This window comes from Myxine glutinosa, chromosome 9 (genome assembly GCF_964187855.1).
Source record: "Myxine glutinosa chromosome 9, kmMyxGlut1.1, whole genome shotgun sequence".
NCBI lineage: Eukaryota > Metazoa > Chordata > Myxini > Myxiniformes > Myxinidae > Myxine > Myxine glutinosa.
In genome coordinates this window covers 30496055-30522852 of record NC_136269.1, presented here as the reverse complement: position 1 = coordinate 30522852, position 26798 = coordinate 30496055, and the positions used below count along the sequence as shown (strand labels likewise).

The 26798-nt window shown below is 44.1% G+C and overlaps 1 protein-coding gene across 3 annotated transcripts in view; it reads right to left on the bottom strand.

Annotated features, from left to right (window-relative positions):
* Nucleotides 1-26798, bottom strand: part of ATL2 (atlastin GTPase 2) — a 91812-nt gene that overhangs the window by 41347 nt on the left and 23667 nt on the right. For all 3 annotated transcript variants that reach the window (XM_078784225.1, XM_078784224.1, XM_078784223.1), the window contains 4 exons: nucleotides 24201-24344; nucleotides 10172-10276; nucleotides 8475-8525; nucleotides 8186-8242 (listed from right to left, as the gene is read on the bottom strand). In XM_078784225.1, the coding sequence (XP_078640351.1) occupies nucleotides 8186-8242; nucleotides 8475-8525; nucleotides 10172-10276; nucleotides 24201-24344 (357 nt within the window). The remainder of the gene's footprint in view (nucleotides 1-8185; nucleotides 8243-8474; nucleotides 8526-10171; nucleotides 10277-24200; nucleotides 24345-26798) is intronic.

Below are 26798 nucleotides of genomic sequence, written 5' to 3'. Positions count from 1 at the left end.
AGTTGTGTCGATGACTTCATCACTGATTCGGCCAGTGCAGTCTCCAATTCAAGTGAAAATGAATAACTCTCACAGTGTCCCATTCTATTAAGAAGGGTTATGAGCTTTTCACTTCTGTATAGATGTCTCAGGGACGTGCACATGATGATGTGTTTTGGAAGCTTCCAAGAGCCTTTGGTGGCAGCGCGACAGATATCTTGGCCGATTGATTGAACTAATCGCTGGCTTCGTTGTGACCTTGCTGATGTTGTTCCAGTTATGATGTAGCATAGCAGCTTCTTGAGTGAATCTGGTATAACATCGTCCATTTGTTGGAGATCAGAAGGACTTGGTGGCCATTTCAGTTCTGGGGCATTCGAGAGTCATCCAGAATTGACAGTCGTAAATGGCTACCTGCACTCTCAAGCATATCTCTTGATCCCAATTTGAAGGCTTGTTTCACTGCTGTCTGGACGTCAATTGCAGTGCTGAATATTATGTAGGACTTTCCCAGATCACAGAATGATAGTCTCTCCCTGAAAGGCTCGTGGTTTTCAAGCTTCAGTTTTAGTTTGCTGGCTCGGTAGTCAGGATTCGCATATTTGCTGGTTTGCAGGTTAATGACATACATTTGCCTCAGGTCGGATAGTTTCATTATCTTCTTGGCCATTAACACATCCCTTTCAATGGCATCACATACCACATCGAATGCCTGTCTGTGGGCTTCTTCTAATTCTCCTTGATGGTGCTGTGCCTCTTCGTCAGTACTGCGCCATTTCTCTGGCTTTTGCATATATTTCATACGGCAAGTTTTGTGGAACTTTGCCTCAGAGGCAAAAAGATCATGGCCTCGGATCCTCATTAAGAGCGTTTCATCTTGCTTCATTTCAGCCATCTCCAGTACCGGCTTCCAGCCTTCATACTCGAACTGGCTCATCCCCTGGGTAGTCCAACTGCCATGCACTTTCACTTTTTTACGACTTTCCGAAGAACAGAAGATACAGTCTGGCTTAAATATGATCTTGTCACCAGAACTAGTACGGGCCATCCGCTGAGTTGTGGCACCAGTTGTTTCAGATGTACCTGCAGTAGGAGGGTTCAGTCTGTCTAAGTTCATCGTGAAACGCTTGTAACACTCCCAGTGGAAACCATGGTGTTCGGCCAGAGATTCAGGGACCAAATCACTGTGGGGGTTGTGCAAGGCGTCTTTCTTTGACCTCCTGCAGCTTGGCCAATTTCTTCTCAGAATTTTTGAGTCCAGATAACAAGTGCAACTCTCCATAGCTCAGTCCCTTTACATGAGTTATGCACACAATGGGTGGTTGTTCACTCTCACGTGTACGTTTCGCTCGCGCCGGATGTTCCATATTAGCGTTGTTACTTCACCTGCAAAACACATCAAAATATTGGTAAGTACCAAGCTGAATAATTATTATAAATTGCATCTTAATTATAAAAAATATCTTATATTGCATACTTAACTATGTAAAAAAAGGTGTTTAACTTAACTAATTGACTCGTTCTGTCGCTGTAAGAGACACTTAAATAACATAATTGTACAATCTGATGATCTCAATTTACGCAGGATACAAACATGGAAGGATCTGCATGCCATTTTCGTCAAAATTCCTGCAATAAACTACAGTGATACATCAATACAACAATATATTAAGTAACACATATTAACAATACATAGATTTTGTCATGTGTCCAACATATATGTACATGATATACGTGGCAGCATTTGTAAATTGACAAATGCAGCATCGCCTACAATATCACCCCATACCGGTAGTATCTTTGACACGCTGTATAAAAAAGAGAATTGAAGCTATGGGGATGTATCTGGTATCAAATTAAAGCTGATATACAGGAGAAAGCCAATAAAATATATATGTAAGCATATCAGGTGTAATGTGTTCATATTATGTGTGTAAGATGAAATAGTACGGTCGATACCGAATTATGTTACGTTAAAGTGGGGTACTGCTATTCAGCACTAGTTATGACCATTAAGGTACCATTATAAGTAATGTGTCAATATTCTATGATGATCAGTAGATGAACAGCTTTCTTTTGGTATATAACTTTTTATTCTGAGTTAATATTAGCAGGCACAAATACCAAAAGAACACGTGTGTCGAATATGGCGCAACGCGGATTTAAAAATATGCTGTTTTGAGGGTACCATCCAATATAGGTACCAAATGGGTAGTGAGTCCAAGTTTATTTACTGTTACCAGTTGATTTCCACCCCAGGACACCCCAATGGTTCAGAAAAACCCAGGGTCGGAGAGTTGTGGGGGGGGGGTGCAGATGGACCATACCTGGCCCGGAGCCTAATCTGAGATGTGGGGAACAGCTGTCTTGAAGACATCAAGGGAAGAATGAGATAGAAGAGGATGGGGAAGTTGATTCCACGAGTGGGAAAACAAAGACGGCCAAATGAATGGATGTGAGCAGTGATCCTGGATTGGGGTAGTTTTACCAGATGGGGGCTTATGGTGGACCATGTGAGCCCAACAGAAACGTGGGAGGGGGAGGGAGTGGGGGAGGGTGGGTTGGGGTGTGGGTGGAGGGAGTGAGGTAGAAAAAAAAACATGGAAAGAGCAGAGGGTGCAAGACCAGAAAGGAGGTAGAAGACAGACTACCGACCTGTCTGCGATGGTGAAGTGATAGGTCCATAGCCCCAGCTTCATCACTGGACATTCTAATAATCTTGAAGGCCTTGGTTTCCACAGCATAAAGTTGAGAAAGATGTGAGGCAGGGCCAGTCTCGAGGGGAGGGCTGTACTCCAAGTTGCAATGAAGGCCTTGTAGGTGGATAGGAGTTCAGGTGTGCCAAGGAAGGATTTTGTAGGATGGAGGATGCCCAGTCGGCCACTGGCTTTGGAGGCCAACTTTGAAAAGTGGTTTTCCCAGGAAAGATCATGGCTGATAGGGAGACCCAGGAATTTGAATTACTGAATTTCCTCAAGAGGATTGATAAGAACGTAGATAGGAGGGTTTGGCAGACAGTCCTTTCAGAGAGAGATAGTGTGACATTTGTCAGGATTGAAAGACAGAATCGAAGTGTTTACCAGCTTGTGACTTTTTCCAAGGGCTGAGGAGAGGGAAGAGGCTGCAGCCTGTCTGAAGGATGAGGGATGTCATGACAGAGGGTTGTATCAAGAATCTAACAGACCATACAGCTAACAGGCAAGTACCATAGACAAGAGTATTTAAAATTACAGGATAAAATGGCTGCCAACAACAACACAACAACATGCATTTTAAAGGCCATTTTCCCTACGGGGGTTAGCCTTGCGGTCCCCATGACAATCTTCTCCATTTTGCCCTATTTTCTGCATCTCTCCTTGTTAACCCCCTTGCCCGCATTTCTTCTTCCACCATCTTCAGCCAAGTCTTATCGGTCTTCCCCGTCCTCTACTTCCTTCTGCATTCATTTCCATCACTCTTCTCAACCAGTCACTTTCATCCTTCCTCAACACATGACCAAACCATCTCAACCTGTTCCTCTTCACAGCATCAATCACAGGCTCTATTCCCATCATCTTTCGCAATTCATCATTTGTCTTCCTCTCTCTCTCAACGATACTCCGCACATCCGTCGAACCATTGCATTTCCAGCCTTTCCAACCTTCGTTGCTGCTCTACGTTCATTACCCATGTCTCGCTCCCATAAATCATAACACTTCTCACACATGCAGCATACACCTTTCCCTTCAGCTTCAACGACACTCCCCTCATCATCAGCACGCCACTCAGTTCCCGAAACTTCTTCCATGCACATCTCACTCTAGCAACCGTTGCCGAGTCTGATCCATCTTCTCCATTCAGCATGTCTCCGAGGTAGCAAAATGTTTTCACACCTTCCAGCTTCATGCTGTCTCCAAGATCCAACTCAACATTTCCTCCATCTGCAGCTCCCTCTGTGCACACCTTACATTTGAATGTAGCTGCCACACTGGTTAATGACCCTCTCAGACCACTACATTTTTGATGAACCCACTCGGCGCACATTGTACATTGAATGGAGTTCACTCCGACACCCTTCCTACACACAGCACAGGGCCACTTCCCAGTTCTTTCCACCTCCCCACATGCTTTACCACTTGCCATCACCTTCGTCTTTCCGATATTCACCTTCAGACCTTTTGTCTCCATACATTCGTTCCACTTGTTCATCTTTTCCTTCAGTCCATCCATACTTTCGGCAAACAACACCAGATCATCTGCATACAACAACTCCCACGGTAAACCCTCCTTTACGTTCTGAGCCAGCACCTCCATCACAGCTACAAATAGTAGTTGACTTAGTACCAACCCCTGATGCACTGATGCACAAAATGGCTGCCAAACAAAGGGCAAAATTGAAAATGGCTACTTCAGAATGATGTGTACATTCACCTTCTCATCATTGCCCAAAAAATAATCCAATGTTAAAATACGGAGCTTTTCAAAGCCCGACATATAACAGATGATGTAACAATTACCATCCGATCACACCAGAAATAAATTACAAATCAAAAGGCAAAACATCTTCCAGAAGAAAGCTGCAAATACACCGCATAAAAAAAAAGCAATGCATCAGATGACTTTGGACATTTGATGAGCATTCCCAAGAGGAGATAATGTATAGATTAAGTTAGCAGGATTTCTCAGTCTATCCGTCCCTCTTTCTGTCACACTCTTTTCGCTGGGACGTCATTGCGGCATTATGTGTCGCGACAGGCTAGGCCTCTACGGACATGCATGTCATCCCGGCTTCCAGCACTCAACCCGTTCCGTTGCTTCGCTGATGGCAATTGAACACCACACACGTGTCTGACTATCTGATGTCCGTAGGCGATGGGCTGAATGCCAGACGCTAGGCATTGGGGATGGCCGATTTAGTAATACTAGGGCATGCCCGTACTATATCTATATCTAAAATTATATCCCCCCCCTCTATTTACATGAAATGGTTTGGTCCAAAGCGAACGGCTTGCGAGTACGGTGACAATCCCCCCCCCCCCCCCCCCCCCCCTCTATTTACATGAAATGGTTTGGTCCAAAGCGAACGGCTTGCGGAGTTTGGTAAAGAAATCGCCATAGCATGCACAAACGCGCAGGAAAGCGAAAGAATCGCAAATTAGTTTTAATTAGTTTTAAAACATCGTTTAACGCCAACATAGCGGCAACATAGTTTGCCAACGTGAAATAAATGAATACGCTCTCAAATGTGCCGTCCGAGGCAGAGTCTGTTCGCCACGTTCGGCACACGTGATAGCTCGCTGCTCTCCGATTGGTTGAATCGTTTTTTGGACATAGCTCCGTAACTACTTCTCCGATTAATATGAAACCTTGAAAAGGCACATCCTCGGGTCCCCAGCAATATACCTGGCAAGTTTCAAGTATATCGGACCCGTGGTTGTCGAGAAACAGCGGTCACAGACAAACATACAAACATACAAACATACACACAGAGATTACTGGAATTATAGATAGATGGCAGTGTAGCAATACGGCATTGCATCTAGCGGGAGGCTGGGCCTTTATGACCATGTATTATTCGTGACTCAATAACGATTGTATTTTGCACCTTGGGGAAAAAAACAAAAGAAACAATAAATAGATAAATAAATAAAAACCACGCAATATCTGATCCCCGGTAACATAAAACAAATTCACACGTTTTTTTTGGCGAATGAGTGTGTTTAATACTAAAATTAATGCTGGGCTGTTAGCAGTAAAAAAAAAAGTTTCTGGAATAACTAGAATAACACTTCGACTTTGCGACGTCAACCGATATGCCTCCGCCCACATCATTACATCATTATTCATACTTGTACAAGTTCGATTTAAATCCCTTCAGCTATTCTCAAGTATCACAGTTTTACCTGACATGACCTTTGGCCTTGCTGCCAAAATGTTATCAGTTCATCTTTGCATCATAATATATGGTTATACCAAGTTTGGTCAAAATCCCATCACTGGTCCACAAGTTAGCTCGGTAACAGAATTTTTACCTCACGGGACCTCTGACCTCTAACCCCGTAACCCTAAAATCTAATCAGTTCATCTTTACATCATTATACATACCTGCACCAAGTTTTACTTGGATCCCTCGAGCCGTTCTTACGTTATCCCGGTAACAAAAACCTATCACGGATGCACAGATGGACAGCCGGACGAATGAACGGACAACCCGAAAACACAATGCCCCCGGCGACTTCGTCAGCAGAGCATTAAAAAAAATGCAAATATTGATTCGATAAACTATTACTGGACTGTAACATGGACAAGTTATGTTGTTCAACTACAGTCGGCAAAGCAATGGCTTTAATGTTAGTATTATATTAAATGGAGCAATCAGATTTTTACAAACGCCAATATATCGTCCTTCTCAATTCAACAGACTCGCCCTTGTCTGCCGAAGAAAATTAACAAAATAAGAATTCCGTTTTAAAGGATTTATCAAATGATGGATTACTTTGGTGTCCCATTGGAAGTCAACTTTGGAAGTCAACTTTGGGAAGTCTACTTTGGAAGTCTACTTTGGAAGTCAACAAACTTCATCAAATTGGACTTGTTCAGTGTAATATCCAATAATTATATATCAGAACAACAGGGGGTGTGCACACTCACCTATGAGCTAGCTGTATAGCCCATGAATGAATATCGACTCAGCTCGACAATCTATGAATGAATCTCGACTCAGAGAATGAAGAACAAGTCTTTCTGTTGAAGGCTAGTGTTTGGTCGGCCATGGCAGACAGATATAACAATGGACGAAACCAACAGGGCATTAATCGCGGTATGCTAACCGCCATGGGAAGCAAGGAGAAGTCTGCGTTTCAACCATTAATGATGAACATTGGAGTAACAGGCGTCGATGAAGGGTTAATGCCCAAAATGCCACCTACATGTTTTCCACGGCGGATAGCATACCACGACCCAATGTCCTGTTGATTTCATCCATTGTTCGACTCAGCTATAAACAGTCATCCTGGTGTTTCACATTCAGGGTGAGGCATTAATGTGCATGCAGTCAAACAGGAGATTTAGCCGAAGGACCCATCTGCCACCACTGGCCCTTGATGGATGTTAAAGATCTCACAATGCATCTTGGCGAAGATTAGCGAGTTATCGACCTAAACCTTTAGCTAAAAGCTAAAAGCTAAAAGGCTTTCATCCGCAGCTCAATGGAATACTGCTCTCCCCTCTGGGCTGGTGCTCCTGCCTCACACCCAGCTCGTCTTCACGCTGTTGAAACCAAAGCATTCAGAATCATTGGAATCTCCCGCGATGAAGCCAACTCCAAGGGCCTCTCACTCACCGCAGGCAGGTTGATGGTCTTTCCGTCTTCTACCGACTCCTCTCTGGCCTTGCCCCCCCCCTCCCCCAGCTCTCTCTGGGCTCTGTCCCGCAAATATTCCTACAGGGCGCACAAGATCTGCCCGCAACCATCTTATGGTTAAACTGCCAAAATCAAGACTCTGCTCACCTTCACTCCTTCATTCCTCTTTTCTCCCGCCTCTGGAACAAACTCCCTCACTCTCTTCAATCCCACTCCACCCTCCAGGTCTTTAAAACAGCTGTTCACCACCATCTCTTATCTGCCCCCATCCAAAACCTTGATCTTTTCTACCCCCGCTAATTTCACCCCAATTCCACTTTTTTGAAATACCAACTTCTGTCCTGGAAGTGCTCGGTGTCCTTGTGTTTTATACTTCTCCCCCCCCCCCCCCCCTTCCCACGCCTCCTCCCCCCCACACATCTCCCTGCTCTCAAATGTTGTGTTTGTGTGCTTCCCCTTCTCTCCCCATCTTGTCTTCCGCTCCCTCTTTTTATATTTTTTGTTTGTCTGGTTGATTTGTTTGTGAAGTAAATGTTAGCTCTTTCACGAGCCTCGCTTCAGTATACAATAAAAAAAAAAAAAAAAAAAAAAAAAACCGGAATAAATAAAAAATTCCTGCTTTGACTGACTGCTGAGAAGGCAAAGACAAAACACTCTTTACAAGCCTCGTCGACAGTTTTGGCAGCAACAACACTGTCAAGAGCATATTCCACCGATGACAACAGAAACATTAATATAGAAAAACAATATTTAATAATCAAAACAATTTTTGTGTTCTACAAACTTTCCTCACTGCCACCAAAACAAAACAGTTACTCATCCAAAATCTCGTTTTTGGTGCGACTACTGTTGAGTATACTTTACCTGAAAGGGTTTCAAGTATATTTCCTCCATTGCAAGTCGCCCATACTCTGTAAACAACTGCAAGACAGTCAAGGCCAATGTGAAAGGTAAATAAGCGTGTATATACTGCATCAGTCGTACATAACAGAGAAATAAGGAAACAGCAAATACGTTTAAAATTTCAAGGTGGAATAAACTAGTCTGCAGAAGGTGAGTAGTTCGATAAAGCAACGCGCTGAGATCTAGGCAGGATTATTTTTCACCACGCCATTGTTATTTTTCACCAACAGCTTATGCATGTGCACCTCACCTGCAGGTGCTGCAGATCATCCTCCTGAATGTTCTGGGACAGGTTATAGACCTGAAATAGAGGAGAGACCCAGTCAGAATGGTCAACAGACCATGGGCATAATTCCAGCCCTGAATAAATTGCTTAACAGATTGATTGCAGGGTTACAAAGCAGATTATAAGAGCTGTAATCAAAAACATGGTTCGTCCATTTTATCGTGGTGTGGCGATGTTGCCGACTGTTTGGTCGAGTGGTTAAAGATTTATTTATTTATTTACTTTTCCTCCACTGGCGTTGAAAAACTCCAAGCCACCACCTCTCACCGAGAAAGGATGCGAGTCAGGTGGGATGGTAGGAGGCAGGGGAAGGGGTAGGGGGAGGAGGAGGGAGGGAAGGGGTGGTGTGCGAGTCCAGAGGGAGGGAAGGGGTGGTAGTCTGGAGGGAGGGGAACGGGTGGGATGAGGGTGGGAATGGGGTGGGGTAGGAGTCCGGAGGGAAGGAGTGGGATGGGAGGAGGTGGGAGGAAGTAGGGGAAAGGGTGGGGTGGGAGTCGGGAGGGGGATGGGGGTGGATGAGAGGGGGTGAGAGGAGGGAGGGGAAGGTATTAGAGTCTGGAAGGAGGGGGTGTGGGGTGGAAGGATGAAGGGGAAAGAGTGCAAGGAGGGAGGAGAAGGGGTGGGGTGGGTTGTCCAGAGGGAGGGTGTGGGGTGGGAGGAGGGACCCGGAGCTAGTCTACACAATGAGATGTTTGTCTGTCTGCCTGTCTGTCTGTCGCCATATTTCTCAGAGATAGCCAAAGAGATCTTCGTGAAACCTTCAGAGGTTCATCATTGAGTGCCGAAGAGTGTTTTGGGGGGGGGGGGGAAAAAAAGAAGGTTTTGAAAAAAAACTTTGATTTGGTATATATTTTTTCTTATTATAATTGATCTATAACACCTAAGCCTTTGTAGCTTTGTGAAAGTTATTAAATGATCCCTGACACCATTCCTTCGTGGGTGTAGTGAAGTGTTTTCAGCCCAAAAAAATATAAAAAATTGATTTTTTTATTTATAATTTCTACAAAATGCCAACGAGATTAGAACAGTACCTGCCAACGTCAGGTACCCCTGCGAGTACCATAAAAATATTTTGGACATTTTTTGGCTAATAGAACAATTGCGCTGGGTAAGACATAACGATAAGGTATTGCATTATCACTCCTGATTGATGGTGCCCCATTTTGAAAAAAAAACTGGAGGGAAGACAGTCTAACTCAAGTCGACGATTCGACAGATGAGCGAAAAAAAAAAAAGGACTAAAGAGTGGAGGTGATAGAACAGGTTGGAATTCAAGGGAGAACAAGGAACCATTTACTAGATCAGGAGTACTACCCATTGCGGATCAAAAGATTTGAAGGGCCAAAGCAGTTATCAGGAAAAAAGTGCATCCATTTAAAAAGTGAGAACTTTCGTACAGGGGCAGATCTCAGTGTCCATTGAATGTCATACATCCTTCTCAATAGTCGGCAAATCGCTCCAAGAGTACAGCAATTACAATTCGGTGACAATTACAGAGCAATTATCAAGTGGAAGTAGTTATAAACAAGTAAATGGCACTCGACAAACTTGAATAATTGAGTGAGTCATGAAACGAAAATCTCCGAGCATTCACACCGACTAATCACTCAAATGAGTGGATGGCTTAAGGAAGGCTAACCATGAAGAACCACTCGCCTCACCTGTACCGAGCTGATCATGGTGCTGAGGGCAAAGACTGTGGCAGAATCACGCAGTGTAGACTGGCTGTCAAATGTACCTTGGGTATCCATCAGCAGAACCGCCAGCTGGAACAATAAAATAGACGAGGGAGGGAATTGCCCCAAATTGTACTGTCGAAACCATAATGCATCACAACACATCCTCACACCAATTACGAACTTGCTAGGGCAGCAGCAGACTCCACCAAAAAAGAGGGGTGCCCCAACCCAAAGCAAAACATTTGTCCTCATCGATTAAACCAAAGCCTATGTTCTCAGGATATTTAATAGGCATGACATTGCTGGAACCCTAGGCGAAATGAGAAATTGGTGTTTACATCGCAACCAACATAGCAACAGCCATACCCGTGTTGTTAACGAACCCAGCACTCCCGCTTGTACATATAATCTTGAAACTTGAAATAATGTTACACAATACATTGTGGCTCAAATTTATGAAGTAGCAATGTGGTGCCCATGTTGGCTGCCATAGCAACATATAAATAAAACAAAATACCCCAGCAACTGCATACCTAATGCCTGTGATAAGTGTTTTATTGTCCTCCCATCTTGCTAAATTATCAAAAAAATGTCAAATCTGACGGTCTCATACAAGGACACAATCATTTTGTACATGACAAGTATATATGCACTTGTTACATTGGAAACCACTGCAACAGAGTAACACACATGCAATTCCCCATGATAGTTATTACAATGATTATGCTGCGTTTACAATGATTTTTAAAATGTTTACAGTTATTACAATGATTCGCTATTACGATTACGCATGCGTGATTACGCTGACTGACTTAATTCTAAGCCAGACAAAACTAGGATTATATATTGTATAATCATGAACATCGAAACATGGAGTGACTTTATGATGGAATGTCTAGAAAAGTTTAATTTTGACCCATATTCAAAAAATTGATAGATATTTTATATTAAAATCCCAAAACAACGACCATGGCAACCACCTTAGCAACAAACTCATATAGGCAATAAATGCGAGCTTCTTTTCTCGATTCAAGATGGTGCAATTCAAGAAAATTAAAAAATTAAAAAGTTGCATTATAAGCCTTTTCTATACAGAGTTCAGCTCTCAAAAGAGTTATTACCTTTCCAGTGTTCACAACCTTCAGCCATCCAACACTAGCTGTTTGTTTAGAGGTTGTACTCATTAGTACTGTCGTGACCCCGGGGTTAAGACCCCAAGAGGACAAACGACCAAAACGAGTTTTACTCTGAGTATACCCAACTTGGCGGTATTATCTTTTCGCGCGTGCGGGAAGGTTTGAGGCCTTATCTGATTGGATCACACGCAGAGGTTAATCCAAACCAACAAACACAAAGGCAGGACAGCAAAATCCACAATACAAGGAAAGTAAAATTCGACAAAAAATGATTTAATGAAAGTAAATGGAAATAACAATGAACGGCAAGGTAAAAAATTAAATTCCTAATTGAGACGTCTCCATTCAGACTCGTATACAAACAAGGGGAAAACGAAAGTAAAAGAAAATAAATAATGCTTTGGTAATTGGCCGGCACTCAGCTTTGCGTCCCCAAATGGCTGGTACAGCTTGCTGGTCGCTCATTGCCTCCAAACTACCATGCGGGAAAAGCACAAAATGGTGCACTCTTCGACGTCCAGAGGAAACACGACGCGGACACAGTCCACCGCCGACTTCGATCCTGTGCCTTGTACTTCCGACTGTTTGGAACCGCCGTTTCTCACCAGCCCTTTCCCAAGAACGCACACGAACCAAAGACCACACACCCACGACCAAGCCGGAACAAGGACAAATTGCGACTGCCCACTATCGAAGCCAGGACCAGAAGAGCAAGATGGCGCAACAGCTCATCTATTTCTTCAGCTCTCGAATGTTCCACGATGACGTCACACTGTCCAATCACCGAACTCCACTCGATCATCCCATCGCGCCTCCACCAATCACAAAGGCCGGGCGTGGCCTCCAAGTTACGAGTCGTCGTGGGCTGAGTCCAATCTCTGTTTGGATGTTCAGATGACATCGAAGGCCACTTGCGTGCCGATCGGCAAATGTGCTGGGTGTTGCTTAGCCCTCGCGGCGTTGTGAGCGAATGAGTCATTTGCTATAATTTCTCTTGTTCAGCCCTCAATTTCCTGTCTGGCCGAATGGAATAAGAACATCAGAGAAAAATCACAGGGAGCCAATTACGTACAGGGGAATTTAACCTTACAGACCCTATAATTAAATAGCACAAAACCACCCTCCTTGTGGCGACATGCAAACGCTCTTACCCAGACAGCCTACGTATGTACATCGAGGTGGCTTTGCGGCGAACAGAGCATTCTAAACCGAAACGATTCTATCTCGACTAAGATATTTCATCCCCCTATCCCCACAAACGTAACAGGACTTACTGATGAAGTATTAGGGCTGCAGCAAATCAAAGGTCTCATTTTCCGAGTAACTCAAACCAATTTTCAAGTGGATGTTCCTCTCGGCTACAACTCTTTTGCACAAAATTAAAAATTTCTGTATTTTGTCTTGGAATTTTTTGCTGCACAAAACTGGTACAGGGTTATGTCCCCTTAATGTGACTGCGTTAACATTGGACAAAGTTTAGCTATTCCACACCAATATTGCATCACATACCCAGTCTTGCACTATAAAACAAAAGAAAGAACAATCAGAAATTGCAGACCCTCGCCAGGACGTGTTTTTCGTGGTTTTTTTAAGGCTTTTAATAATAATAATAATAATTCATTTATTTTGTATAGCGCTTTTCATGAAGCCCAAAGGCGCTTTGACAGAGTGCAAAACATAATGCATAACAAAACATGAAAACAACAATTGCAAAAAGACAAGAATCAATAGGGAAATATTTAAAGCAAAAGGAGGGAGAAGGAGAAGTGATAGTCAGGGGTTAAATGCTGTGGGTTGAATGTTGAATGCAGTGCTGAACAGGTGGGTCTTGAGTGATGTTTTGAATGTGGTGAGTGAGGAGGAGTCTCTGATGGTGTGAGGTAGTGAGTTCCAGAGGGTGGGAGCAGCGATGGAGAAGGCCCTGTCCCCCCAGGATCTGAATTTGGTCCGGATGGGGGGGGGGTCAGGAGGTTGGTACCAGCAGAGCGGAGGTTGCGGGTGGGAGTGTGTCTGGAGAGGAGGTCAGCCAGGTAGGATGGGGCCAGGTTATGGAGGGCTTTGTAGGTCAAGAGGAGGATTTTGTACTGGATTCTCTGGGAGATAGGGAGCCAGTGAAGCTTGTAAAGGACGGACGGGGGTGATGTGGTCACGGGTCCGGGAATGGGTGAGTAGACGGGCAGCGGAGTTCTGAATGTATTGGAGTTTATTGGTGATTGTTGAGGGTGAACCATAGAGGAGGCTATTGCAGTAGTCCAGACGGGAGGTGATGAAGGCGTGGATGAGGGTTTCTGCAGCCGTGGAGGAGAGGGATGAGCGGAGACGGGCGATGTTTTTCAGGTGAAAGAAGGCTGTCTTTGTGATCTGTTTAGTGTATTTGTCGAAGGAGAGGGTTTGGTCAAAGATGACGCCAAGATTCCGGATGAGAGGGGAGGTGGATACTGGGATACCGTCGATGTTAAGGGCAAAGCTATGGGTGGATTTTGTGAGCGTTTTTGGGCCAATGATGATTATTTCAGATTTATCACAGTTAAGTTTGAGGAAGTTGATTTGAAGCCAGGATTTTATTTCAGAGATGCAGTTTGTCAGGATAGAGTGGGTGTCTTTTTGTCGGTTAGTTGTCGGGTGGGTTAGTTGTCGCTAACTTTTGTGTTATAAACAAATATGGCAGCTGAACCACATGACCGATGCCATCACTATTTTTTTTTTCCTCCACCAATTTATCCCTAGATGATGCTCAAAATCATTCTTCAGAATCATTGGACTCTCCTGTGATGAAGCTAACTCCGAGGGCCTTTCCCTCACTCACCGCAGGCAGGTTGGTTGTCTTTGTCTTCTACCGACTCCTCTCCGGCCTTGCTCCCCCAGCTCTCTCTGTGCTCTGTCCCCCAAATATTCCTACAGGTCGCAAAAGATCTGCCAGCAACCCTCTTATGGTTAAACTGCCAAAATCTAGGCTCTCTGCTCACCTTCACTCTTTCATTCCCCTTTTTTCCCACCTCTGGAACAAACTCCCCCACTCCCTTCAATCCCACTCCTCCCTCCAGGTCTTTAAAACAGCTGTTCACCACCATCTCTCATCTTCCCCCATCCAAAACCTTGATATTTTCTACCCCCGCTAATTCACCCCAGATACACTTTTTCGAAATTCCAACTTCTTTCCTGGAAGTCCTTGCAGTGTCCATATGTTTTATACCTCTCCCACCTCCCACCAAGCCCTCTCCCTCCCACAGTTCGCTCGATGTCCCTGCTCTCAAATGTTGCGTTTGTGTCCTTCCCCCTCTCTCCCCATCTTGTCTACCGCTCCCCTTATTTTGTGTTTTATGTGTCGGTTTGTGTCGGTTTGACTTTTTGTGTGATTAATGTTAGCTTTTTCACGAGCCTCGATCTTGTATACAAAAAAAAAAAATTATTTTGATCGGATGAAGTTTTGTACTGGTCGAATTATGACGTCATAATGGAGGCACATATGACATCATTAAAATATTTAATTCCCCATTGAGCGTTCTTTATAAAGAGCAAAGTCTCAATTTTTTTTGAATGCAGCACTTTTGTTGATATAGGTGCAGTTTTTCGGTTTTTCCAAGATAGAGCCCTACCACGTGACCTATGACGTCATAATTATTATTTAAAATTATACAGGAGATGCACCTGTTCTGAAAATTTCCTGTCAATCAGACCAACGGTTGCAGAGAAAATCATATTTATTCTGTATGGACAAACAAACAGACTCAAAAGCAATACCCTCTCCTATAGCGAGGGTAATTACCTTTAATGACAGAGATTTCATCATCTATGCATATAATATTTTAAACATGGGTGAAATATTAATCTAGCATGTTTAGTGCTGAAAACATGCTTACTATTTCGCATGCTATGTCACTTGAGGCAATTCAATTTACATATATTATGCTATTACCCATTAAATTGTTGCTAAAGAAATGAATGTTAACAAACGTGACATCTAATAATGCCTGCTTTATTCGTTTTCAGATATAAGGTCCTTTACATGGGCTGTGTGTGACGTATCGATATTCCAAGCACGGCTTCTGAATTTGATGTTAGCTAGGCCATCCGAAAAGAAATGCAAAGCTGCCTTTGACAAGACTATTTGCATCTTTTGTGCACAACCATTCCACAAGACTCTGGGTGTCACACCTAATTTGTCCAAAATAAAACTTTATTTAGGGCATGCAGAGAAAGACTTGATGATGTAGCAAAACAAATTTTAGAGCATTAGCAGGAAATCCTAAATGGTGGCGTCACCTTTCACTATCGAAGAAACTGGAGATAAACTTACTGTAGCAAAACGCGTGTACAAAGGGCTACGGAGAAACGTCGGGCCTCTCTAACCCAAGGTGTTGGTGAAGGTGTACAGTGTCGTGAGCATGCATGTGAAGGTAGTTCAGGTAAACACCTTACATGATCAGTGACAGGCGAAACAATATTCGACTGGAAAAAAAAAAAATCTTTCATTTGTGGTGAAATCATCCATCGTAAAAAAAAGCCTGGTTAATGATGGCGTCTGCAGTTGGCGAAGAACCAATAATCAAGAATGGTGACTCCAAGAGCCTGTTTGATCCAATACCCCAATCAAATATCAAGACTATGACTGAGATGCACAGAAAAGTGAAGATAAAGGCAAAGAGCATCTCAAAAAATGGAGAAGTCATGTGTCGGTGCATTGTGGCTTTCAATTCCATCAAAAAAGTTAATTTGCACCATGTCCTTGCATTTGAAAATGCCCCTGCCTGTTCATCGAAGATGGCACCATGACTGCATGTACCAAATCAGACTTCATGCACAAACTTGAAGAAGCAGTTCCAGAGGACAGGATGAGCCAGTTGGAAGTCAACGTGGATGCAATTATCTTTGATGGCCATATGCTATGACTCAGGCCTTGGCTGCTCCATCCATACCACTACAAGCATCATCTTCCAGGATATGAGTTTTCTGTCTCATAATGAGCTGAACCAAAGCCATCAGCATTGCAATTGTCTCCCAGATGCATATTGCATTTGACAGATACCTGCAGGACAGCATCAAGTCACAGACAAGAGATACCTAAATATGGGAAAAATCAAGTCGGACATACAAAATAAAAATACTACACAGACTACCTCCTGCAAAATGGGGAAGAACTTGCTGCAAATCAACACTCGTCAGCAGTGGGAAAGGAGAGGAAGGGTTAGTCATCACATACACTGCCCAGACTGCCCAACTGCCCAGACTTGCATTCCAAGAAAGAGGAAACCGACACAAGACTCATCCTACACACCATCACAGCAGCAGAGACAGGTGCAGATGCCATTGTGGTTTGTAGTCCAGACAATGACGTCCTCGTCCTGCTCCTACATCACCAACCATCCATCAAAGCTGAAGAGATCTACTTCATGACTGGAAGGCAAGGAAAGTGCACAAAGCTCCCACGGTCCATCCCCATCCATATCATCTTCAACAGCCTCACTAGAGATCAGTGTGGTCTTCTGTTGCCAGTGTATGGTCTTACAGGCCATGACACCAAGTGCCTTCTTTGGGCACAGGAAGAAGAAAGCCTGAACGGTGGAGATACATTCAAGCCCATGGCAAACCTGGGAGATACATTACCAATGGACAGAGGTCAGCAAGCAGCAGGCACACACTTCATCTGCTGCCTGTATGAAGACAGCAAATGTGAATCTCTGAATGAACTCCGATGTGAAAAGGCTGACAAGTAATTTGCTGCCAAGAAGCTCCCACTAACAGAAGACAGTTTTGTACTTCATTTGCCAAGGTGTGCATACCATGTGTGCATATAGAAGCATGCACATTTGGCCCATCACGACATTCTGCCACCAACACAGCACGGCTACGAGAAGGGAGTGGATGGGCTATTGAGGCCAAAAATGATGACACAGGAAGAAGCTGCACCAGAACTGCTCGATGGCGTTGTGTGTGACTGTTCCGCACACTCCTGCATTGCCAATTGCTCCTGTTACAAACACAACCAACCACGCACAACAGCATGTTCATGTGAGGCTGTTCTTCATGACAAGTAGTTTCCTTAAATTCTATCACGAAGGAAGCTCGTGACCTTTTTTGATCACCGTGGAGACACTGACTAGGATAGTGACTAATTAGTTATTCATAAGAATGAATTAACTATTGTTACGGGTTCCTCATCGATCCCCTGGTCTCGGTAAACCTCCGAACCCCGAGAGGAGCCCGGCAGAAAAATATGTTATTCTCTGTGTTAGAAATCAATAGTGAAACCACACCAATGATTATAAATGAACAAATAATATATTGAAAATCACACAGGGATAACGGTACAACAAATGGCAATTAAGAGTGCACTCTATATACCATCAATAAAGTCAAATAACTCACTGCTCCCAGCGAGTGAAAAGGACACTCCTCAATGTCTCCATAACCTTTTCCAAGGCGAATGTGATTCGCCTCAGCGATCGCTGGAACGATATCCAGTCGAAGCCCGAATCTCGCTCTCCAGTCGATATTCGAATCGCGTACAGTTGACAATGGGGATCGCCCCGCCGAAACTGTACAACGGCGCCCTTCAGAGGGGCACCTTCACCGCTCACTCAGCGAACCGCAACGTAATTGGAGACGAAGCGGTTGCACACACACATCCCCGACAAACGGTAGGATGTTGGGGTGAAGATTACGCGAGGCAAAACATTTGTAGGCGTCCTGAGCGCGGGGTTCAAAATGGCCGACGGCTCTTACTTGAGCCGATGCGACTAGGTGAGGATTCGTCGAAATCTCAGCGCCCCAAATCTGACTACGCAGATTTTCCACTCCAGCGATAACTCCCATCACAGGATGTCCCTTCAAGGAACTGAAAGTTCCCTCGCGACTGTCGGTGGACCAGCCTCGCTATGGAGCCTTGACGTCACGCGTCTTCTCCAACTTTGCTTGCGCCGCCTCTTCCTCTTCACCTCCTTTTCTTCCGGTTCGGTTTCCTGTATCATTTTACGTTAACCTTTTTAACTTTAGATAGCTGTTCCTGAATAATAAACCTTTTGAGAATAATAATAATACTACATACTACAATAATAATTTTCCATCTACATTTCACTGTCTGACGACATGGACCAACTTCTATCCACTCATCCCAACTCTCTCTTCCTCATATGTGGTGACTTCAATTGTCATCATGCCACCTGGTTGGGTGTGGGTTCCTCTCTCACCAGTCATGGCACCTCAGCAAAGGACTTCTGTGACTCACTGGGATTGACACAATCTGTCAATTTCCCGACCCGGATCTCAGCCAATGGAGTATCTTCTCTTCTAGACTTGGTTATGACTAACTTCCCTGCTAATGTCTGCTGCTCTTCTTCTGCTCCAATCGGTTCTTCTGATCATGTGCTTGTCAAAGTGGACATCTCTCTGGCCATTCTCAGAGAGCCTCCTCAGCGTCGACGAGTCTGGCATTTCACTCAGGCCGACTGGGACGGTCTTCAAGCAGCCATCAATCGTCTGGATTGGTCTCCCATCTCCACTGCCTCTGACATCAATTCTTCCTGGGAATTCTTCCAAAGCAAACTGATCTCTCTCATGCACAGATTTATCCCATCTCGCCTTCAGTTGTCTTACCCTTCCTCCCATCCATGGTACACTGAATCTTGTGGTGAGGCAGTTGCCCTGAAACAACTTGCCTTTGCCTCTTGGAAGGCTAATCCAACTGAAGGAAATCTCAGTTCCTTCCACCAAGCTCGGAACAAGTGTGTGTCTACCCTCAGGAGTGCCAGGAAGCACTATCTCTCCTCACTCAAGAATGAACTCTCAAACCTGTCTCCTTCCTCCAAATCCTGGTGGCGTCTGGTCAAATCCGTTTCTGGTGTTTGTTCCCCCTCCATCCCCTCCCTTACCTCAAATGGCCACACAGTTGACATCGCACGTGACAAAGCCGAATGCCTCAACTCTGTGTTTGCCTCAAAATCCTTAGTCCCAAACCCATCTCTCTCTGTTCCCACCTTTCCCAGTCGAACCAAACTGCTCCTGGACTCTGTGACCTTCTCTCCTGACAAGGTGGAGGAGTTTTTGTCAAACCTCGACTCTGATTCTGCAACTGGACCAGATGGCATCAGCCCACGGGTCCTAAAATCCTGCTCTGCCGCTCTATCTCACCCTCTCTCTGTTCTTTTCACCCTATCTTTTGCTCAAGGTCATCTGCCAGCATCCTGGAAATCAGCAAACATTACCGCTTTACACAAAAAAGGTGCAAAAACAGATCCTTGCAACTACAGACCAATCAGCCTGCTCCCAATTATCAGCAAAGTCATGGAATCCATCATTGCTTTGGATATGAAATCTTTCCTCTTCTCCAATGGCTTGATCTCTGATCATCAATTTGGTTTCAGACCAGGTCACTCTACTCTGGACATGCTGCTTCTGCTGTCTCAACAATGGATGGAGGTCCTCAATGCCAAACAGGAAATCAGAGCCGTCTCCCTTGACATATCACGTGCCTTCGATACGGTCTGGCACCCAGCTCTGCTCACCAAACTCTCCTCCTATGGTATCCATGGAAATCTCCATACAAGGCTTGCGGACTTCCTCTCTGGTCGTAGTCAACGTGTGGCCCTGAATGGATTTCTCTCATCTCCCCTTCCCGTTCAGGCTGGAGTTCCCCAAGGCAGTGTGCTGGGCCCTGTGCTTTTTCTGGTCTTTATCAATGATCTTTCCGACTCTCTGGAAAATCCTCTGTATCTCTTTGCTGATGAGTCCACTCTCTGCCGCTCCATTCCTCTTCCCTCAGATCGGCAGTCTGCAGCCTCCTCACTCTCTGAAGACCTGGACAAAATCACAGACTGGTCAAACATGTGGAACATGTCTTTCAATCCTGACAAATCTCACACTCTTACTATGTCTCTCCGAAAAGATCGACTGGACAACCCTCCCATCTACTTTCTCAACAATCCTCTCCAAGAAGTTCTGTCGCTCAAGCTTTTGGGTCTCACCATCTGCCATGATCTTTCTTGGGAAAACCACATTTCCAAGCTGGCCTCCAAAGCCAGTCGCCGACTGGGCATCCTCCGTCGTGCGAAGTCCTTCCTAGGCACACCTGAGCTCCTCACCACATACAAGGCTTTCATCCGCAGCTCAATGGAATACTGTTCTCCCCTATGGGCTGGTGCTCCTGCCTCACACCTGGCTCGGCTTCACGCTGTTGAATCCAAAGCTTTCAGAATCATTGGAATCTCCCGCGATGAAGCTATCTCTGAGGGCCTTTCACTCACTCACCGCAGGCAGGTAGGTGGTCTTTCTGTCTTCTACCGACTCCTCTCCGGCCTTGCTCCCCCAACTCTCTCTGTGCTCTGTCCCCCAAATATTCCTACAGGTCGCACAAGATCTGCCAGCCACCCTCTGATGGTTAAACTGCCGAAATCTCGGCTCTCTGCTCACCTTCACTCTTTCATTCCTCTTTTCTCCCGCCTCTGGAACAAACTCCCACACTCACTTCAATCACACTCCTCCCTCCAGGTCTTCAAAACAGCTGTTCACCACCATCTCTTATCTTCCCCCATCCAAAACCTTGATCTTTTCTACCCCCACTAATTCACCCCAGATCCACCTTGTTTGAAATTCCAACTTCTTTCCTGGAAGTCTTGGCAGTGTCCATATGTTTTATACCTCTCCCACCCCCCCCCCCCCCCTTCCCATGCCTCCCCCCCAAAGCCCTCTCCCTCCCACAGTTCTCTCGATGTCTCCATGTCTCTCGGTCCCTGCTCTCAAATGTTGTGTTTGTGTCCTTCCCCCTCTCTCCCCATCTTGTCTACCGCTCCCGATGTTATTTGTTTTGTGTGTCTGTTTGTCTTTCTGTGTGATTAATGTTCGGTCTTTCACGAGCCTCGATCTTGTATACAAAAAAAAAATTTAAAAAAAAAAAAATAATAATAATAAAAAATAAATAAATAAAAAATACATAATATCAGAAACATGTCAAGTGGGTGAAAACCACAACTGTGGAAGTGACGAATCCGTAACACTATTCATGTACAAAAAACGCAGTAGGTGGATTTTCATCTTACAATTTACATGCGAACATGTTCAAACCAATTTTCTAAAATGCTGTTTGCTGGATTGGGTTTTATCCGAGAGAACAAACATTTTTCCACGAGTTTGGGTAACTCCTAAAATAGATTCCTGAATCCATCAGTCAGTGACTTTCAGTAATAACTATTAGGGGGATTGTCATGGATGGTACTCTGTTGCAGTGGTTTCCAATGTAATGAGAGTATACCTACTTAATGCCATGTACATACTATTTGTATCCTTGTTTTGGGACAGTCAGATATAATATTATTTGAGGAATTATGAAGATAAGTGAAAAATAAAACATATATGATGTGTTTTAGGTGTGCAGTTGCTAGGCTATTTTGTGATATTTATATGTGTTGCTATGGAAACCAATGTGGGCAACACATCACAATTTCAGAAACTTGTGCCACATTGTATTGTGTAACATTGTGCCAAGCTTCAAGATTATATGTCCAAGGGAGAGTGTCAACACTGGCATGGCTATCACTATGTAGGTTACCATGGAAACAAAAAATTCTCAGCTCGCACAGGTTTCTGGCAATGTCATCATGCTGATTATATGTCCTGAGACCCCAGGCTTTGATTATATACCCATGAGAACAAATATTTTACCTCGGGTTTGGGTAACTCCAAAAACACAGCACTTTTGGGCCCTCTGCTACTGCACTATTCCCGTGAACAACAAACATTGCATTATGTGTCACTGTCGAGTTGTCATTGGTACTACCTCAATTTAGCTAATGTCGACGACCTCAACGAAACAACTCTGTCCGTTTGGTTGGTTGGATCACCTGACTCAGTGTTTTGTTGCGGTCGCCATTTTACTAGTAAACAGCTGAACACAGACGACTAAGCTTGGTCTGCCTTTCCCTTTCCCACAGATACGCAGATTTCCCAGTATGATCAGGAAACTATAAAACTGTCATTCTATTTATCCTGCACTAAGCAATAACTATTGGTGTGTAGGCCACAGTCGCTTTTTTTTTTCTTTTTTTATTTATTAGGTATTCACCCTTCTGGCTGGACAGCACGAGGTTTGCCTGCAACTCGATTCTGAGTACGGCGAAGGATTGTTTTGGTGCGTGAGGGTCAAGGACATTGTTGTTTCAGAAATAATATTTGTTTTTTGTTTATTTTAAGTTGATTGCAGTGCGCCTTGATGTGCTCACTAGGTGAAGACGATTATACCCCAGACATAAAATGGCCTTGATGTCTGTATGGATATGTAGACCATTGTGAAATGCACCGTTCAAGAGAAGACGACTCTTCCAGTGAGCTCTTAATTCGGGCAATGCAGAGTAGTGTACCCTGCATCCAGAAATGCCACTACAAATGTGTGTCCTTTAGACCGTGTAGTAAACATTGCAGACTATCATTGTTTACAATGTTCAAATGTGGCATGCATTAACTTTGTGTGTGGAAAGTGAATATTTGAATATTTAGAGAAATAAGTAAACGCAAAAACAGTTACCGTATATGTCGGATAAATATATATTCCCAAAGTACATGCAGTAATAACAACAGTTATCATATAGCAGTGCGGGTAAGGGAGATAACTATTCAAATTAAGGGACTTACTTGGGAAAGACCCAAGACAGACTACAAAGAGGGAATTATATCGATGTGCTATCAATACTGTTATTTGGTTTAAAAAAAAAAAAAATGCATCACCCAGGTATAACAGTCGTTATTTGCTGTCAATATTTTGTACTACAAATGTCAGTGTTGCTGAGGAGCATTCAGCTGCGGTCGCGATTTTCTTAATAAATAGTTGTACAGAGTTTCATGTTTTGTCTTCTTTTCACTCCCCAGGAGTGTTAGAGTGGAGTGGAGAGAGGAGGGGAAGTGATGAGAGGGGAGAGTACAGGTGTCAGAATGGAGGGAGAGTCGGGGTGTCAGTGGAGGGGAGGGTAGGGTATCAGAGTGGAGGGAAGGGTAAGGTATCAGAGTGGAGGGAAGGGTAAGGTATCAGAGTGGAGGGAAGGGTAAGGTATCAGAGTGGAGGGAAGGGTAAGGTATCAGAGTGGAGGGAAGGGTAAGGTATCAGAGTGGAGGGAAGGGTAAGGTATCAGAGTGGAGGGAAGGGTGCCAGAATGGAGGGCTGGGGAGGTATTAGAGGGGAGGGGAGGATGTCAGAGTGGAGGGGAGGGTAGGGTATCAGAGTTAAAGGGAAGGTAGGGTATCAGCGTGAAAGGGAGGGTAGGGTATCAGAGTGAAGGGTAGGGTATCAGAGTGAAGGGTAAGGTATCAGAGTGGAGGGAAGGGTAAGGTATCAGAGTGGAGGGAAGGGTAAGGTATCAGAGTGGAGGGAAGGGTAAGGTATCAGAGTGGAGGGAAGGGTGCCAGAGTGGAGGGGTGGGGAGGTATTAGAGGGAGAGGAGGATGTCAGAGTGGAGGGGAGGGTAGGGTATCAGAGTTAAAGGGAAGGTAGGGTATCAGAGTGAAAGGGAGGGTAGGGTATCAGAGTGAAAGGGAGGATAGTGTATCAAAGTGCGGGGGGTGGGGTAGGATATCAGAGCGGATGGGTGTGTGCCAGAGTGGAGGGGAGGGTAGGATATCAGAATTGAGGGAAGGGTAAGGTATCAGAGTGGAGAGGAGGGAAGGGTTTCAGAGTGGAGGAGTGGGTGCCAGAGTGGAGGGGAGGGTAGGGTGTCAGAGTGGAGAAGGGGGGAGTGTTGATTTGATTCCAAATAATAGGGCATTTTAACTATTCATCAGTCATTGATCCCTAATAAAAAAAAATGAAGCAAATATGAAACGACTCATTCCACGAAACAAACAAAATCTCACTGAGCCAAATCCAAATGCAAACATTCCCAAGAGACAATACCAACCTTAGTCCCATTAGGCTGATCCACCAGAAAAACTTCGCTCCACATCTGGATGCCTGTGGTCTCACGTTCAGAGCCTCCTCGCCAAGTAAATCCTGAGAGTGGTTCATTGTCGGAACCGAGCCAGCCTTGTACACCATCTCCATGCTGTACAAAGACGCCCCGTTACCCAGTATGATAATAGATAAACAATGAAAATTCATCCCAATAAAGGCATATCGTTTATTTTAAAAAACAAAAAAACATTTTCTACAGTAAAGTTTTAAATACAACAATCACAAAAGGAACCCAATGCTGTGGTTGAGCGAAACACTTTCGGTCTGTTTATGCAACTCGAGCTCACTCGGTGAGTTGGATCAAGAGGCAACACAAATGCTTTGCACCATACAGTGACCACCAACTTGTGGAAATGATCCAATGAAAGGCCATGGCACCACAAAGCCAGTCCTAAAATAATGCAACCGTTTTATTCCACAACATTGATCCACTCAAATTATTGCACCATTTATGGCTTTTGCGCAAATTAAAGTGACCTTTGTAACAGTTCATGAATGCAAAATGAAAACCAACATTTTCATATCAACAACAACAACAACAAAAGAATATATATATATATATATATATATATATATATATATATATATATATATATATATATATATATATATATATATATATATAGCCTAGCACGGATCAGCTTGCTGCGCTCGCCTCACCACACGTCGCTGCAGAGGAACGGGCTTGTTTTAACGAAGGATAATGACTGCACCTGAGTTGCTGTAATGTCATGATTTACACCAAAATACAAACATTTAATTTGCACAAATTAATTTATTTGTAATATTTGTGATATTACATTTTTATGAACAATTCAAGTTGAAGATTTAGGTTGAAGAAGAAGAAGAAAAAAAAACCCTTCAGCACATACACAGGAGAGGTCGGTGCAAGACTGGAAGTTTGGGAAGATTTCACAAAAGTTTGATGGAGTCGTTCAGTTTACGTACCGACGGGTTTTTACTGAAATATGTAAGGCGCCCCTTTATATGAACTTTGAGAACATTACTTGGTTCCTCCTAAAAACACAAGGGTAGTCCAACATGCACATGAGATTTTTTTGAATGTCTCTTATTTTCTATTGTTTGCCACATGGCATATACCATCATAAAAAGGGGCCTTTTCTATGCCCCTGGCATTTTCCCAAGAATATGCTTCGTTTTCTACAGCCACTGTAAGTGGCCATAGAAAGGGGCCATTGCAACGACGGATGAAAAAATACATGGAGACATCACATACATCAATTAAATTACAATAATTAAAAACCAACCTATTTTCCGTGGTCTGATGGGGGTCCCGTCCGATAAAGTAAACCATCTCTACCATTGCTCGTCATGAAATACAGTATCAATACAATCCTGAACAAAGAAAATATTCTATATTAATTACTACCGGAGTCGAAATTATTCTATGTCCAACTTTGAGGTTCGCCGCCTGAGCCAAGCAAAAACTATGGCACTTTGGTGGAATTTGTTTTGAAAGCCATTAATTGGACATATTGGAAGATGCATATTCCAAGTTTCAGCTAGTTTCAATGTCTAGCCTTTGAGATATGTGCACAAACACATTTCGGGCGGACAGACGCACGGACACCAAAGTTGATTCAAGGGTTTTCGTTAACAAAACTCAAGAATGCGGAAACGGACGTTGCTGCAATTTGGAACATATAAACCTCGATGTACAAAGTATTTACTTCTGAAATTTGCAGACGATTTTGTCCAGTAAAAGCCGAGAAACTAATTTTCAGTCCCTGTGTTAAAGTTGCATACAGAGAAACCGTTCCATATAAAAGAGGAGGGTGCTTCATGCTTCCCTTGATATATGTATATGCAAGTATAAGATTATTTTGGGTGCCACAGCGATTTTCTGATGTTTTGATATAATATTTTGATCAGTTTAGGATGTGGTTTGCAACACAGTCCTATGTAACAGAGTGGCAGAAGTTGGAAGTGGGGATCCCAATGGGATGTACCATCTCCCTTATTTTGTTTGTTATGGTTATGGAGTTGATATGTGAGGTGAGTGGACATGGGAAAGAAGTGGAGCTAGCCCCTGGTCAGAGGTTGCCAGCAATGTTTGCTTTCATGGATTACCTGGCAGTTGTCCAACAGTCCGCTGATGCAGCAGTAGAGGTACTGGGACGACTGGAAAGGTTGATGCGGTGGGCAAGAATGGGATTTAAAGCAAGAAAGTCGAGGCGTGTGGTGGTGAGACGAGGAGTGGTGGATAACATGCACAGGTTTGAGCTGGGAGGGGAGGTGGTTCAATCATTGACAGAGGCCCCTGTGAAGAATTTGGGAAGATGAATGATGTGGGAAGGGTAGAGGAGGTGAGGAACAAGCTTTTGAGAGGTTTGATGGATGAGGTATGCCAGGTAAGTTGAAGGTATGATGTTTGAAGTTTGGATTGATGCCACAGGTATTGTGGCCATTGGTGATGAGAGGAAGGAGGTTGTGGTGAGCGGGTTTGTGAGGAGGTGCTTGGGAGTGCCACGCTGTTTGACGAACATTGCCTTTTATGGTCAGGGTGGAAAACTCCGGTTTCCCT